Below are 17871 nucleotides of genomic sequence, written 5' to 3'. Positions count from 1 at the left end.
ATAAATCTTGTAACAACTATGAACATATTTTCTGAAACATTGCGTTTTTTTATCATCTGAAATGTGCTGCAACTTAAATTCAACTCATAAAGCGACCCATACAGTATAATGCAGTTAACATCAACAAGCAAAACATGCGAAGTGTGCGCATATATTATTATTGGTGCAGAATGAGAGATACATGTACAGGCTGCTGTTTCACTTTAGCTTTAAATAAAGTTGTGTAAGCTTGATGTGTAACATAAAAGTTGTTTGTAGTGAATGCCCCTATAAATTGTTTTATATTTACAATTTACTTTTAATCCAAATGATTTGTGTGCTAAGTCAGCAAACAGCAATCATGGTTATGCAACCGAAGTGCTCTCTCTCTCTTTCTCTCTACTTACTGTCAAGTAATTTATGTTACTTGTCTAACTTACCTGCATTTGACATATCCAAACAAATGCCAATCTTTCCAGTCATGTCTGTGAGAAAGAGATATTCATCTCGACAAGTTTGCTCATCCATGTCGCCGCGCACTCAATTCACTCTGCGTACTTTGCATCAATCAGGTATACATTTGTGAATATTGAATGTTCAACATTATATTAATTACATACATGTAATTTTTAGACATCCATAATCTCGAATAATGAAATTCTACTCTCTTTGTTCTGTTTTCTCGTTTCATTTCATCCAGCAGATACTTATACCAGTATCGGTATCGGTATCGGTATTGATGCATTCTTAATTTCCAGTGAGCCTGGGTTGGATATTTATGTAGCATGTTAGCATGTTGCTAAGTTAAAAGACTTAGCCAACACTTTTAAAAACAATTTTAATGTTCAATATTCTATTGTTAGTAGTAGTAGTATATTTGGTAGTAATATAATGAAATTAAATAAATAAAAAAATTTGTTTCACAGGATACAGTATATGCAAGAATGATTGTATAATGCTAACACCAGCCTACAGTGATTTATAAATTAAACAGCACCTTACGGGACTCATCTGAAACACTCTTCATAGGCAACAAATATGCACACCACAAAAATAGTGCCCCTCACAATTGATTTGAGATAAGTTAACATGTTGCTAAATGCATGCCTTAATTTTGCACACAGTGCTGCTAACTGTGTGTCAAGGCAGCACCTATGATCCCTGTACATGATTTCTAGATATGCAGGAGAAACTTTATTATCTATGCTGTGTGATCACGTTCATTACTGTGTTAAACATGCTCACAAACACTGCTGTGGGGCATCCCATAACAGCACGGACTGACACTAACTGACAGAGACTGATTAGTGAGATGGGCCTGCTCACCATGGAAACCTGTTACCAGGCAACCCATGACTAAAAGATGCTTTAGATCGGAGTAGTCCTCACCGTGTATCTGCATCAGTTGTGTTTTATTACCCTGAGCTGTGGAGTAATAACTGATAACAGCTCTCTTGAGTGATCACAGCATTCGTAGCTCATTAGAAACAGTGTTTAATGAGTGTTCTCACGCAATAAGAACCCCCCCCAAAAAATGCTACATTTCCCCAAGTCTAATGTAGAAACAAACGCATCTGCATCTTGGATGGCCTGAGTAAATGTTTAGGATGTTTCAGTCTTTATTTGAGATGACATTGATGACATGGCACAGAATTGTCCTGTCCACTGTTTGACATTCATAGTAGCCAAATTAAATATGCTCTCGCTTTCACTCTCTCTCTCCATGAACTCAGTCATTTGATTCGATCAACTTTAGCTGTCTAGACCTCATAATTACACAATTAATATTCCCCGTCTTTTTCAAGTTTAGATGTCAGAGCTCGGCTTTCATTTAAAACTCTGACTGCAGCGATTCATCATGTTAAACCACTGCAGCTGATGTTAATTCATTCGCCTGAGGAGAATCACATTAGTCAGTGCTGGTTTTAATTGCTCTCTGGCTGAGAAATGAAGCATGCTGCATCACTGCTGCCCTCTATAGAGGGAAGCTAACACAGATGATTTCTGCACACATACCAAAGACTTCACAAATTCAAAAAAGCTCCTTGGAGAAAGACAATTAAACTAACTTTTTTTAATCAAATTAGGCAGACATCTACATGTGCAAGTTACATGACACCCCTTTTCTCAAAAACAATGAACAAAACCAAAGTAAAAAAGGGTGTGCCAACCGCAGTGTGTTTTTGAATAATTGGCTGCTGAGCGCATGAAAAATTCAAGAGACATTGATATTGAACAGACCAAACACTCTTCTGCTGTTTTTGTTATTCTGCATTGTTTGGTTGATCTTTATGTCTTGTGTCAAATCTGGACCAGTTCAGAATCACAGCCGTCGTGTATCAACAATACCATTTATTTATTTTAAACCATGTGACAATGCGTCTACTGTAGAGAAATGTAATTGGTTACCAAACGTTTATTTGAATAAACAGAGATTCAGTTTTTCTGCTCTATACATGTATGACTTAAATGACTGAAATCCTTTTCTTAGTGTATTTTTTGAAAGAATGAATCCTTAAAACGTGTTGCTCAGCAACCGAGGCCAAGTCGAGCAAATCTGCTTCCTCTTGTTCGTTTTCCAGTGAAACGAGCGAATGAATTTGTCTCAAGGACACATTGCTTTTGTGTTTGTCTGTGAAGGACCTTCAGATTCCCCAGATGGTTTCAGTAGACAGTCATCAGAAAGCCGTGTTTTCATTTGGTTCTCACTCAAATAGACTGTGCTTCAGTGTGTGTCGTTTGGTCCGTTGAACTTTGGTGCTCCTGAAAGAAATGAATTGTGTGTGTGTTCCCTATTTAGAGAGGTAACCTTCAACATCACAGACCTGAGCTGCTTGATATAACATACGTGTGTCTGGTGTGTTCATAAAGGGGTCCTGCGGTGACTTGTAGAGTCTGATTGCTGATATATTTGTGACTCCGGGGCCTGAGGGGCACACAGACGCCCATCTGGAGAGGCTGACCTGTGAATGTCCCTCCGTCAGCCTGCTAAGAGCCTTATGAATCTTTAATATCATTCCCCCGCAGGGTTAATATGAGCTGCAGCTCACAGTAAGAGATTTCTCTGTTGTTGTTTATCGTTTAATGTTCTTTCATTTTCCCTGTCCTCACGGATCTGTTTTTGAGCGCATGTGTCTGTAGGCTACGGCTTGTTCACCCAGGAGAGGGTTACAGTGTGTTATCAGAGTGATATTTCGTCATTTCTCACCCTTTATGAAAGATTCTTCAGCAGCCTGCTCAAGGCCGCTGGGACAGAGGCTGTAATAGAGGGATGAATCACAGCTGAATTACTCCACTGCCACTTTTTATTGGGACTGTGATTGACTATTATTATGTGATGGTGTATACTTCAGAGCTCTACGTGTGTGCGCTTTGAGAGAATTAAGCTAAGATTGATTATTATTGGTTACAGAAGAAATTAAAATTCATTAATGATGTATTTGTGCATTAAAATTGAGTTGTAAATGTAAATCCAAACCAAAGATTCAACCTTAAACTCACAAAGAAATTTCAGCCTTATATTTCACCTCAGAACATTTTGTATAAATAAAATGAACCCTATTTTAGGGTGATTAAGAATAGACTTAAATTTCACTCATTTTCAATAGAATTACATGAGAATAAAACAAAAAATAATAACATTAGCTTTGTTTCCATCAACGTTTTTATGCGCATTTTCAAGTATCGCATCAGAAATGAGTGATAGAAGCACAAATAATAATAATAATAATAATAATAATTTATGCATGCTTTTTATGAATAGATTATTGAATCATTGACTTGACATTGATATCATTAGAACGAAACACCATAGTGCTGTTTTGAACTGCACAAATTTTCAGATGTATAAATGTAACACACTCAATATTTACTTTTTTTGAACTGTTGTATAAAACTTATATCACATTGCTCCTGAATTTAGACCTCTGGGGAATGTAGACACCTGAAAAAATAATTCACAGGAAATACAGCCCCTCATCTCAGCGACTCGAACTGCTCTCTGCCTGGAGGGAGCTTCACAGTAGGAACCGCAGGTGACAGAAAGTCAATAAAGGGTGTGATTATAGCACTAGAGCTGTTAAAAGAGTTTGATAGCCGAGACTTTTTCCCCCAAATGAGCTTTCATGAATATCAGGATTAGGTCTGAAACACTCTTTGTAGACACAAATGCTTTGCCAATGCATTGCAAGCAAACAGTCTCACTTAACATGTTCTGACATGCTGAAAATTGAGCCTTAGTTTAAAAAAAAAAAAAAAAAAAAAAAGAACTACTTGCATATGTGATCGTTTCTTCTTGGCTCACTCTGTGGGGGTTTGAACTGGCTGCAGTCACGGAGTCTGGCCAATAGCATGCCTCTTGTAGCCAGGAGAGTGAGATTTACCTGCACAACTGCTTCTTGCTGGGCTCCCCCATCTGGGTCACTCCGTACAACACCACTGTAACTGGTTTCACATGTTCCACTTCGAGCAGAGCTCAAATTGGCAATAACCAGGATGGGAGTTGTGCACACTTATGAGATGCTAATAGCATGAGGTTTACTAAGGGATTGACGTTTACCTGCACAGCTATCTCAAACCAGCTGGTCTTTATACACTCATATCCATCCGGGTCACGGCACCACTTTATTTAATCAGTTCTACACATTCTGGTTTAAGCCCAGTTACTGGGTTCGAAGTTGGACGTACTTGGAAGTGTTGCTTACACACTTCTACAGGCCACAGGCCTCCATTCTGTCAGACTTTGCCAACCTGTTTGTAACATCCAGTTATGTATGCATTAACCCAGATGCAAAACAGGTAGTCGCACTCAGTAACATTGCATTCCTTCGGTGCTAACAAACATCAGTTTTCAAGTGGGTCAGAGTGTTCAAATGCCACGCATCTCACCTCCCGAGGATTGCAATCTGGCCAGAGATGCTTAAAATCAAGCTAGGGAAGCTAAAAGAGTCTACTTTCACATACTTGCATATGTTTATCTATCAGTAAAGTATTTGTCTCGGTCTCTCTAGATGCTGCATAATAAACATGTGATGGTGCGAGTTGGTGGAGGCTGGGAGACGTTCGAGAGCTACCTGCTGAAGCATGACCCATGTCGCATGCTCCAGATCTCTCGTGTGGAAGGAAAGATATCACCCATCTCTGGCAAATCTCCTAACATCAAAGACCTCGCACCTGACAGCTATCTGGTAGTGGCGGCTCACTACAAAAGCAAGAAATAAAGAAGAAATGTACTAAAGAAATGATGACTTTTATCGTAACTTTGAAGCACAGCTCACTGGCTAGGCGTTGTAGATGCCAGGAGGACACATAGACTTCTACTGGCCTCTAGAACTAAAAATGTTAAAGAAAAAAGCTAATCATAATACACAAATAACAGTTTAAATCAATTAGTCTGTGCATAACAAATTACTGAACTGGAATCCAGAAACAAGGCTGTTTTTTGTATACCAATTTCTTACATTTCTTTTTAGCCTCTTATTGTTTAATTGATTAAATATAAATGGCATAATAACCTTTTACATTTAATAGTGTCTTTATGTAATGAAATCGCTGGATGAATTCAAGTATTTACTTCTACCCTGGTGGCTATATTATTTAGTGCTTCCTATACTAATACTAATGACTTTTTGGGGGGTGTATTCTTTTGCTCTTTTGATGTCATGATATATATATTTTCTGACATGTATTGTATAATACTGTGCTGAACATGCTCTGTTGGAGAACGTAATCTGTTCAAGCCAAGTGTTGATCGTAACGCATTACAACAAGTAAAGCGAGATACACATCAATTACTTTTTCATGTAACTAGTAAAGTAATGCATTACTTTAAAAGTTACTTTTTCAAATAAGTAACGCAAGTTACTTTGATTTCCTATTTATTCACTGACATCTCTCCTGTCTCGTGTTGAGAGAAACTGTGAGTGAGATGCAGAGGCACTTCCGTTATTTTGACTTCTGGTGTGAAAGGGCCTTTAGAGTTGGCAAAGCGTTTGGGTTTTAAAGCAAACCCAGCCCAGATGATAAAAAGTAGTGCATTCCGTTGCATTAAAAGTAACTTAAGTAATGCAATATTGTATTGCATTAGTTTTAAAAGTAACTTTCCCCAACACTGTTCATGCCACTCATCAGAACAGAACTGAAGAGGCCAGAGGTCATCGGTTACAAGGCAAAGGAGATATTTCCGTTGGTTGTTCATTCAAACACAAGATTTCTTTGCTGATGCGCTTCAATACAGTTCCTGAACAGAAAGTGTGCCGCTGCCCTCTACTGGTAAACATGAACACTGCAATACTTTTAGATTACTGTTATACAGTGTCTGATGTTGATAACCCACTCTGAATGAAACCTGGGAAGATGTTTCACTTGTTTATTTGTTTCCCTGCCTCAAGCAGTGAATGAGTTGCTGTAGGCAGACATTACAACTCATGAGCAATACATCAAATAAATGCATTAAAGGCAATAAGATGAGTTTCTAAAGATAAAATATATGGACATACTGTATGGATGTTGAGTTTAAATGCTTTAAGTTAAGATTTTCTTAACGGAAGACAGTCAGTAGCCTTCGGAAAACGGTGAGAAATCAATGCATCTCATGAGATAAAGTGATGCACATTCAATTTGGTTCATAAGAACAGCAAGTCGTACAATCAACAGGCAGTGAAAGTGCTTACTGACATAATATGCATTATTATTATTATTATACTTCAAGTCATGCCCAATCGCAAAATGCACTGGTAACTGATGCATAACTACAAGTGGCTATATATGTATTATCCAAAATTCAATATAAAAGATGCTGTTCAGTTGTATAAATTGGTATTAAAATGACATTCAGATCTGAGGATTCTACTAATGTTAAAAATAGAAAGCACATCGGAACAAAAGCTGCGTGTCTGAAATGATGCATGAACACAAACTGAACAGGTTGAAGGGGATAAAACAAAACAAAACAAAACATGAATTGCTAAAGACCCATAAACCCACTAGCTAGCCCATCTTGGCATTTAAAGGGGTGTGGCCTGAATGCACTCTGGCCAATCAGAAGGCCTGGAGGATGAGGAGTTCAGTGCAAGAGCTTGGCAAAAAATCTAGAGTCTATGCAAACTCTCCTAGCTAGTGTACACTTCAAAATCAGAACCGAAGAATCTCTCAAGTCAGTGTGGATGAAGGGTGACCCCCGCAGTGGACACATCAGCGATCTTCCCTTCAGCCTGTGTTAGCCAACCTGCCACTGGAGAGAGAGAGAGAGAGAGAGAGAGAGAGAGAGAGAGAGAGGCTAGCTAGACTTTAGGAGATGCTGTCCATATTAAATAATAGTAATAATACTGGGACAGAAAAGTGTCCTCTGTTGTGTAAATAATAAGAATGTAAATAATGTGTGTACCTTCAGCCCACCGCCTCCAGAAGCTGCAGAGGTCATGCTCTGTTTCTCTGTCTCTTCTAGTTTCTTCTTTTTCCTCTCCAAGGCTTCTGGGTTTTTGATACCTCTGCAGGTGGTCTACACACACAGACAAAATACTGCTACTACACCATACATTTCAGAGACAGATCCAACATTAACCAGTCCAGCAGTAATAATAAAGGCTCAAATCTCCAGAAATATGTTATAAACGGGTTCACGTTGTGGTACTTTTCAGCTTAAATAAAGTGTTTATCTAACAACAGCTCTTTTCTAAGATGCAAGCAAAACTTATTTGTACTTGTAAACGTCTATTTCACTAGATAGAGCTACACTTAACTAAACAGCATGGATATTACTCATGTCTGTGTGTAACGCTGTCAGACCTCTTTCTGTCTCTTCTCTGCAGCCTCCGCTAGCTGTCTTCTCCTCGTCTCCTATGGAAAAGAAAATATAATAAATGTTTTGCTCAAAAACAGACAGAAGTATAGACCTAAGTCTTGACAAATATATATATATATATATATATAAATATATATATATATATATATATATATATATATATATATCTGTGTGTGTGTGTGTGTGCGCGTGTATTCACACTGTACAAGCACCTTCAGGAGAACCTCAAAGTTAAAAAAAAAAAAAAATCACAAACAAGGCCACACAAACACAAGGAAAAACACCAATACACGAGGAAAATAAACAAATGAATGAATAAACTATATATATATATATATATATATAAACTAAAAAAGTAATAATTAACTGAATAAAATAAAATTTAAAATATTGATCAGCAAGGGAAAGTGAACTCATGTTACCTAAAAATATGTCTTTATTTCTGTCTTGTTATTATAGCAAATAATAGGCTATGTTTTAAATAAAGATTTGGCGACAACTATAGTGGCTTTAAATCAAAGAGAGTATTAATTACACCATTACATTTCAGAATTTTCCCCACAATAATCAAATAAATCTATTAACGTCTTAAGTTTCATTCATAATGTCACGGACAGCCACTCCGACGTCATTATTTGACGCAGACTTTACTCCGTTAAACATCTGAAGCAGATGAATGTCCAGGACTCACGGGGTCTGGTGTGACTGCTGCATCATCCTCAGCTCCACTCAGACAGGGCAAACACATCCCCATACTGGCGTTTAATGAAGCACAGGCACAAATATTACTTGTTTTAGCCAAATCAGGGTCAAATTGAGCACCTATGATGCGCCAGGCCGCTGAGATTGTGTCTCTAACAGTCTAACAGCTTTTATATGCTGCTATAAACCCTCTATGAAAGCTGCTTGAACTGAACTAGGAATGTAAACAAAGCAGTTCTGAGCTACTTTAGCCAGCTAGCGCTGCCGCTAAATAACCTTTACCACACTAACAGACGAATGTGAACCTCTTTCTCAGGCCTCCCGACATTTGTTTTTGGTTTGCTGTATAAATAAGATGTATTACTTCAGCTGACAGTGTAGCTGTCAGAAGGACACGATTACAGCTGCTCTGTCAGTCGAGGGAAGTGCAGCTCAGCAGCGCCCTGCTGCCGCACGGAAGACACATCACTGTACTACTGTTTATTATGATTAAAAGCACTTTGCCTCAATACCATAGTAATACCATGTCTAATGTCATGGATAATTGTGGACATAGTTTGTGAAAAAGACTTGTAATAATGGCTACAGGCAACCAAACCCGTCAGAGACCTTGGACCTGATCTGTAGTTTGTTTCTATATATTTTCTAACAGTTTTCACATAAATAATTATCAGAAATCAAAGGTTTCCCATTGCATCGGCTGAGCAAAACTGCCCTCTCTAGGACAACTGCAGTCCACTAGAGGGAGCCACAGGACAAGGAATCATTCAACTCCCCTCATTTACTTTCATTTTCAGTCAAATTTACAAACAATTGCATTCATTTCCTTTATGCTGCCAAGCAAAGCTAACATATTTGATTATGACCAGGTCAGATGTCTGGAGGTCAGTGTGAAAGACGCTCAGGACAGTTGACTGACTCGGACTGATCTGTCAATATATGTTTTCATCCACCTATTTTTAATGTTCATTTTGGAATAACGTATTTAAAAAAACTCTGCATGGAGACACCAAAATGTGCATAAATTCTACAAATAGCCTCCGCATAAAAAAATTTAGTAGGATGATTTTTTTTATCCGATAAGTAAAAAGTCACAGTATTGGAGTATCATAATATCACAGCATTTACCATAGTCCATATAACGGATATTATTATTATTATTATTATTTTATTTATTTGATAATTAACTCCATTATGGAAGAAGTTTGAAACAACCAGGACTCTTCCTATAGAGCTGAGCAGCTGATGGAGAAGGGCTTGGGTTAGTGTGGTGGCCAAGAACCTGATGTTCACTCTGTCTGAGCTCCATGATCACACGTGGAGATACAGTAGGAGTTTGTGTTAGGGTCATAATCACTGCACAATAAAAGTAAGTCAAGTGTGCACTCAAAATACAGCACTTACGGCACAGTAAACTATAACACAGGGCTAATCCATTATTGATGGGAGATTGTTGTTAGTGGCCTACCGTTACATTATCTGTGCCTGTAATTTTTTTTGCAAATGTGGAGTGTGTAAAACTCCACCCCATCTGTGGCTGAGCACAAATAAACATCAGTGTTGGCTCATAACTGCTGCCAGCGTTTCTGCTGAATATAACTTTATTTCCAACTAGTTCAAAACGCCACAATGGATGAGCATCAGCGGTAAGGGGCTTGAACACAGTTTGGGACAGAGATGCAGTTTGAGCCAGTGCAGTCGGAGCGCAGGGAGACCGAAAGCTTGGAGCTGGAGACATGGCCAGGACCTTCATCATCACAGACATCTGGTAATCAGCTGTGTTCATCTGCACACTGAAGCTGAACTATTGTGATTGTGTTATATTTGAACACACCTTTTCATAACTTTTTGTATTATTTGCTTAATGTTGTATTGCTGTTTTAGGGTTGATTTGGTTTTTGTATCAGTTAATCAGTTTCTATCAGTTCTCAGCATTTCATTAATTAGCTTTTGATATTCTCTTATTATCAAACTCCTAGTTCTGTCTTGAAAAGTTTACACATTAGAGCTAAAAAAATACCTTTCTTTTTGCAGTCAGTTCATAATTAACACAAAATATGATTTTTTTTTTTCTTTTTGTCTTTTTTTCTGATTAGTTTAAGGTGAAATGTGACACAAGACTTTTTATCGTTGCATAATTCATACATTTCTGCTCCATCATACCAGACAGAAGTGTCACACTGGCTTTTTAAAGGATGAAGTGGAAGTGTGTTCATCTAAAGAGGTTCTGACTCCAGAGCATTTAGGAGAGTTATTTGTTACTAAATAATCAATATGAGAGGAAGTCTGAGTCTATCGATCAGGCAAATGAGTCTCACTACTTTGAGTTCACTGCTGTTAAAGCAGTATGAAACTAGTCCTTTAAATCAAAACCAGTTGACACCACTCATTATCATTTAAACGTGGTTATCCACTTTATATTATTTGTCTCATTCAACACACTCAGTTTGCAATTGTTCATGTAGAAATGTAGAATTGTAAAGTCCCTTTCCAATTTTTAATAATTGAAATGGCGGGAAATGTCAAGACTTTTATTTGTAGTGCAATATACATTGCAGCTTTACAAACAATCATGATGTTATTGCTTATAATATATTTAATGCACATGGCTGTACATTATAGTTGCATTTAGCAAATTAAATTTGGATGATAATATGTGATGATATAAGCAATCAAGCAGCTGAGGTTGTGCGATAATGTAGTTTACATTCTGTGGCAATATTAATGTGCTAATAACATGAAAATAACATTGTAACATGCAAAAAGTGTTCAAATAATAAATAAATGAATAAATAAATGGATAAATAAATGAATGAATGAATGAATGAATACATATGTGGACGAAATAGAAGTCAAAACACAGAACTATGTTTGACATGCAGTGGAAAATATAGGTGTACGTAGTAAATTTGTCCAGATCCTGGATCCAGATGTTGTGTGATGGTGAACAGCTGTTTGTTTGCTGTGGTGGGATTGATTGTCATTCAGTCTTCTGGAAGAAAAAATATTATAAATACACCCCAGGGAGTTTTGGGAAGCATGTTAAACTGTATTCGATAGCTTTTCAGCTAGGTTTACACAGTGAAGCGATTAGGAAACCAATGACAATTCAAAAACAAAGGAAGAAAATACCCTTGTCTTAAAAACACAGTTCGACTTTGAGCTGCAACCTGCCTTCATTACATGGTTGACTTGACTTGACTGTTATTTCCACAGGTTTGTGTTGTTGAAATGATTCACTGCCAAATGAGAGAAACAAATGAAATCAATAGCACGAACTGTCTGAAATACCCTGCACACATAGATTCATTCAGTCTGAAGTGATGAAGTGATAAGCTCACACTGAACTCTAAGAAGAACATGCTCTCGGTCTGTTGTTTCCTCTTGCTTTATTGATTTAACCTCTGATGAATATTTAATCAGTCAAAGAGACTGTGATGCTCTGCTTTAATTCTTCACAGAGGCACAAATCACCCAGAAGCTTTAAGATAAACAAAGTTTGGTAGGATCTTGTTGCTTTGGAAATCATTTCTTGAAATCTTCATTTAAATAATTGATTGCTGTCCAGCTGTGCGTGACATCCCATGCCATGCTGTGATATAGCAGACTAATATAATAAGACCCTTTGACTGGCAAGCCAAGACTGCTAGTATGGAGTGACAGAAGTGTTCAGTTCCCTGGGGCACATGAACACATTTTAATGTCTCCAGTAGGGGGCAGCATCAGCCCTCAGGAAATGACATGCGGCGCACTGCAGCAAAGTCATTTGACCAGGATTTCAGAACAAGACCAGGGCTAATCAGCAAGAAAACACATCCATTATGGTGACGAATCACACTATGAATGTGCAGCAGGGGTGTTGTTGAGAGGACAAACATGTGCTCCAGCAGGACACTACAGAGATCATAGTGGAGGCAGATGGTACATGCGATTGCAGAAGTGAAAAACACAGACAGGTTGGGGGATGAAAATGAGGACAGAGAAGCTCAATAATACATGGAAACCGTCTCACATATTCTGGCTTTCCAGCAGTCATGTTCTGGGATGCATCTGTGTTTATGTGTTGTTTATCACGCCTCTGACATTAAAGTGTTTGGATGAGTGTGACGCAACCCTATGCACATGCCCATCTCGATTATAACCGCCTCTCATCTGACCACCTAAACATCGGGTACTGAAGAAAATACACATCAAAGAGGACGGAAGAGAGAGATGAGTAATCCTGGATGAGAAGAGACGCTCTTTGTATAATTTATTGTAATTGATTGCAGTTTTCTAGGAAGCAATACAAAGAAAAACTCATCTTTTGAATCTGCCAAGTGCAAAAGGGCTCATTCTGTATTTCACAAAAGCGCTTTCAGATTTAGAGTGTCATGATTAATCGTTTAAAGAGGCTTAGGTGCCTTCAACACATAAAATATGGGGTGCCATTTGTGCCAAAAATTGTGTTGTTGCTTGTGTTATTCTCTTTATTGAGTGTTCAGCTCTGTTTTATGCTTTATAAGTTCCTGCTCTTAATGAACATTGTGCAATGCGTTTTAGATATCATGGAAAACAATAGAACGTTTAGATTTGGTTGAAACTTAAGGTGAAACCTAAGGACTACAGATTCATTTAAGTTTATAGACCGTATGCGTCAGGGAAACACGTTTACAGCCATCTTGCAGTAGCTCTGTATAATTGTATGATATAGTTGTTGAAGTGTAACTGACCCTTCACAAGGTCCATGCCCTTTGGTTACTTCTTTCACAAGTTTACTACAAATTGTGTTAATCTGGCACACCATGTTCCATTCTGAGTATGATTCATTTGGACTGGTTTATTTTTTGATAGTTCACTGTAATATTCTGTAATAGATCTGTAATTTTTTTTACACAATTCAAGGATTTTATAGCACAAGTAATGCACAAATGTGGTATTTTGGAAAGGTTTAGTGTAATTACTTTGAATAATTTAAATGAAAGCTGGAAGTGGTGCTAAATAGAGAACTGTTTGGGGTGCAGAAGAGCCTGTTCTTATTACTGAGCTGAGCTCTCTAAAAGGATCCGGGTATTCCTATCACTAATTCATGGCATCCTGCTCTGGTAATTAACAGTCACTTGACAAGAAAGAGTCTGTTAAGCACATAAACTAGGTTTTTATATTTTCTGAAGAGATTGTTACTAATGCTTCCCCATTCAAAGTAACTGCTAAGTTGTTGGTGTTTGCAATGCGATGCTATGCTAAGATGTTTGTTAAGTTGCGTCACATTTTTTCTGGAAGCCACAGATTTGGGTATACCATGTGAGGAAGAATAATTTTTTTCATGCAGATTTTGCAACAGATTCAAGTTGGTAACTCGAATTCATCATGCTGTCCAACAGAACGTTACTCAGTTCTAAATGACTTCTGTTTGAGTTGTGCTTCATGCAGACAATGGACCCAGACTTTTGTGACAATTTTTCACTAATGTGACTGCACTTTTAGTGTATTACTATGCATTTGCTAGCTACATGGCTGTGCTCTTTCCAAACCAGTTCCAAACCTTTCCCTGTAGCCAATTTCACTTGTCAACTTAATCATGCAATCACCTGTCAAGGTGCTTGACTTAGCTAATTAACATTTGTCAGTATACATCAGTGCAGTGTAGATATCATTCATATTCATGCTGCCGCAGTCTGAATGTTTTCATGTATGTGGGTGCGATATAGTGTATGATTGATTGTTTTTTTGCTGGTCTCAGCAGATGTCTCTGTCATTTGTCACTCAAGGTTGAGGTGTCAGCACTAACCTGAATAGATATTGATTACTTACACTTTTTTACCAGCGCCGTCAGACTCTTTATCAGTTTGGAAACCTGCATAGGATATGTGTCATTTCAGTCAGAATGGGATAGGGTGCATTGAATTTCATCTGTCCAGCCATGACATATAAAGACAGCGTCTCAAAGGTTTGGCTATCACTGTCTGTGGATCATATGCAGTCACTCCTAAACCCAAACTTAGATCTAAAATAACATGTCAGCTAAGCTAGTGCTGGCTGCAGATAAAGTTTTAATGGTTAATGATTTTAATATCCATGTTGATAATGAAAAAGATTCTTGGGATCAGCATTTATAGACATTCTGAACTCTATTGGTGTTAGACAACACGTTTCAGGACCTACTCATTGTCTAAATCATACTCTAGATTCAATACTGTCACATGGAATTGATGTTGATGGTTTTGAAATTATGCAGCCAAGAAATGACAAATCAGATCATTTAGTTTTGTGCAAACTTTATATAGCTAAAATTAGCACAACACAAAGGAAACAATCCGTAACACAACAGAAAAGAGCAGCAACACAATGGAAACAAGCCGCAACAGAAACAGGCTGCGACATAACAAAAATAACACAACACAATGTAATGAAGCCGCAACACAACGAAAACAAGATGCAACACAATGAAAACAAACTGCAACACAAAGAAAACAAGATACAACACAATGAAAAGAAGATGCAACACAATGAAAACAAGCTGCAACACAACAAAATTAACACAATACAAAGGAAACAAGCTGCAACACAATGAAAATAAGCAGCAACACAACGAAAACAAGATGCAACACAATGGAAACAAGCCACAACACAATAAAAACAAGACGCACCACAATGAAAACAAGATGCAACACAATGGAAACAAGCTGCAACACAAAAAAACAAGACGCACCACAATGAAAACAAGATGCAACACAATGGAAACAAGCTGCAACACAAAAAAACAAGACAACACAACGAAAACATGACGCAACACAACAAAAACAAGCTGCAACACAATGAAAATAAGCTGCAGCATAACGAACACAAGATGCAACACAGCGAGAACAAGATGCAACACAACGGAAACAAGACACAACACAACGAAAACATGACGCAACACAACAAAAACAAGCTGCAACACAATGAAAATAAGCTGCAGCATAACGAAAACAAAACACAACACAGCGAAAACAATATACAACACAACAGAAACAAGACACAACACAACGAAAACAAAACACAACACAGCGAAAACCAGATACAACACAAGGAAAACAAAACGCAACACAAAGAAAACAAGAGGCAACACAGCGAAAACCAGATACAACACAACGGAAACAAGACACAACACAACGAAAACAAAACACAACACAGCGAAAACCAGATACAACACAAGGAAAACAAGACGCAACACAAAGAAAACAAAACACAACACAACGAAAACAAAACACAACACAACGAAAACAAGACGCAACACAATGAAAACAAGAGGCAACACAACGGAAACAAGACACAACACAACGAAAAAAAAACACAACACAGCGAAAACCAGATACAACACAAGGAAAACAAGACGCAACACAAAGAAAACAAGAGGCAACACAGCGAAAACAAGATGCAACACAACAGAAACAAGAGGCAACACAACGAAAACAAGATGCAACACAACGTAAACAAGATGCAACACAATGAAAACAAGATGCAACACAATGAAAACAAGATGCAACACAACGGAAACAAAACACAACACAATGTAAACAAGATGCAACACAACGAAAACAAGACACAACACAATGCAAACAAAACACAACACAGCGAAAACAAGATACAACACAAGGAAAACAAGATGCAACACAACGTAAACAAGATGCAACACAACGTAAACAGATGCAACACAACGAAAACAAAACGCAACACAACGTAAACAAGATGCAACACAACGAAAACAAAACGCAACACAACGTAAACAAGATGCAACACAAGGAAAACAAGAGGCAACACAACGTAAACAAGATGCAACACAACGTAAACAAGATGCAACACAACGTAAACAAGATGCAACACAACGAAAACAAAACGCAACACAACGTAAACAAGATGCAACACAACGAAAACAAAACGCAACACAGCGAAAACAAGATACAACACAAGGAAAACAAGACGCAACACAACGAAAACAAGAGGCAACACAACGTAAACAAGATGCAACACAACGAAAACAAAACGCAACACAACGTAAACAAGATGCAACACAACGAAAACAAAACGCAACACAACGTAAACAAGATGCAACACAACGAAAACAAAACACAACACAGCGAAAACAAGATACAACACAAGGAAAACAAGACGCAACACAACGAAAACAAGAGGCAACACAACGGAAACAAGACACAACACAACGAAAACAAGAGGCAACACAACGTAAACAAGATGCAACACAACGAAAACAAGACACAACACAACGAAAACACAACACAGCGAAAACAAGATACAACACAAGGAAAACAAGACGCAACACAACGAAAACAAGAGGCAACACAGCGAAAACAAGATGCAACACAACGAAAACAAGAGGCAACACAATGTAAACAAGATGCAACACAATGAAAACAAGATGCAACACAACGGAAAGAAGCCGCAACACAATAAAAACAAGACGCAACATAACGAAAACATGATGCAACACAATGTAAACAAGATGCAACACAACGAAAACATGACGCAACACAATGAAAACAAGACACAACACAACGGAGATAAGATGCAACACATCGAAAACAAGACGCAACACAATGAAAACATGATGCAACATAATGTAAACAAGAGGCAACACAATGAAAACAAGATGCAACACAACGAAAACAAGACGCAACACAATGAAAACATGATGCAAAATAATGTAAACAAGAGGCAACACAATGAAAACAAGATACAACACAACGGAAACAAGACACAACACAATGGAAACATGATGCAACACAACGGAAACAAGACACAACACAATGGAAACAAGACGCAACACAACGGAAACAAGACGCAACACAATGAAAACAAGACGCAACACAATGAAAACAAGATGCAACACAAAGTAAACAAGACGCAACACAATGAAAACAAGATGCAACACAATGAAAACAAGATGCAACACAACGAAAACAAGAGGCAACAAAATGAAAACAAGACACAACACAGCGAAAACATGATGCAACACAATGAAAACAAGATGCAACACAATGGAAACATGATGCAACACAATGAAAACAAGACACAACACAATGGAAACATCACGCAACACAACGGAGATAAGATGCAACACATCGAAAACAAGACGCAACACAATGAAAACAAGAGGCAACACAACGGAAACAAGACACAACACAACGAAAACAAAACACAACACAGCGAAAACCAGATACAACACAAGGAAAACAAGACGCAACACAAAGAAAACAAGAGGCAACACAGCGAAAACAAGATGCAACACAACAGAAACAAGAGGCAACACAACGAAAACAAGATGCAACACAACGTAAACAAGATGCAACACAATGAAAACAAGATGCAACACAATGAAAACAAGATGCAACACAACGGAAACAAAACAC

The 17871-nt window shown here is 37.8% G+C and overlaps 2 protein-coding genes across 2 annotated transcripts in view; one reads left to right on the top strand and one right to left on the bottom strand.

Annotated features, from left to right (window-relative positions):
- The window catches only part of LOC128014374 (growth arrest-specific protein 2-like), a 35050-nt gene extending 29831 nt beyond the window's left edge, over positions 1–5219 (top strand). Inside the window, exon 8 of the mRNA XM_052597954.1 lies at positions 4989–5219. Coding sequence (XP_052453914.1) covers positions 4989–5198 — 210 coding nt within the window. The 3' untranslated portion in view covers positions 5199–5219. The remainder of the gene's footprint in view (positions 1–4988) is intronic.
- Positions 5220–6330: 1111 nt separating this feature from the next.
- LOC128014427 (small VCP/p97-interacting protein) lies at positions 6331–8913 on the bottom strand. Its single transcript, XM_052598014.1, has 4 exons — positions 8472–8913; positions 7765–7815; positions 7364–7477; positions 6331–7210 (listed from the first exon to the last, which is right to left on the bottom strand). Exons 1-4 carry the CDS (start codon positions 8532–8534, stop codon positions 7196–7198), a joined length of 243 nt encoding a protein of 80 aa, XP_052453974.1. The 5' UTR covers positions 8535–8913; the 3' UTR covers positions 6331–7195.
- Positions 8914–17871: the final 8958 nt, after the last annotated feature.

This window comes from Carassius gibelio, chromosome B25, assembly GCF_023724105.1.
Source record: "Carassius gibelio isolate Cgi1373 ecotype wild population from Czech Republic chromosome B25, carGib1.2-hapl.c, whole genome shotgun sequence".
Lineage (NCBI taxonomy): Eukaryota > Metazoa > Chordata > Actinopteri > Cypriniformes > Cyprinidae > Carassius > Carassius gibelio.
Note: the sequence above shows the minus strand (reverse complement) of the source record. Positions and strands in the feature narration are given on the sequence as shown.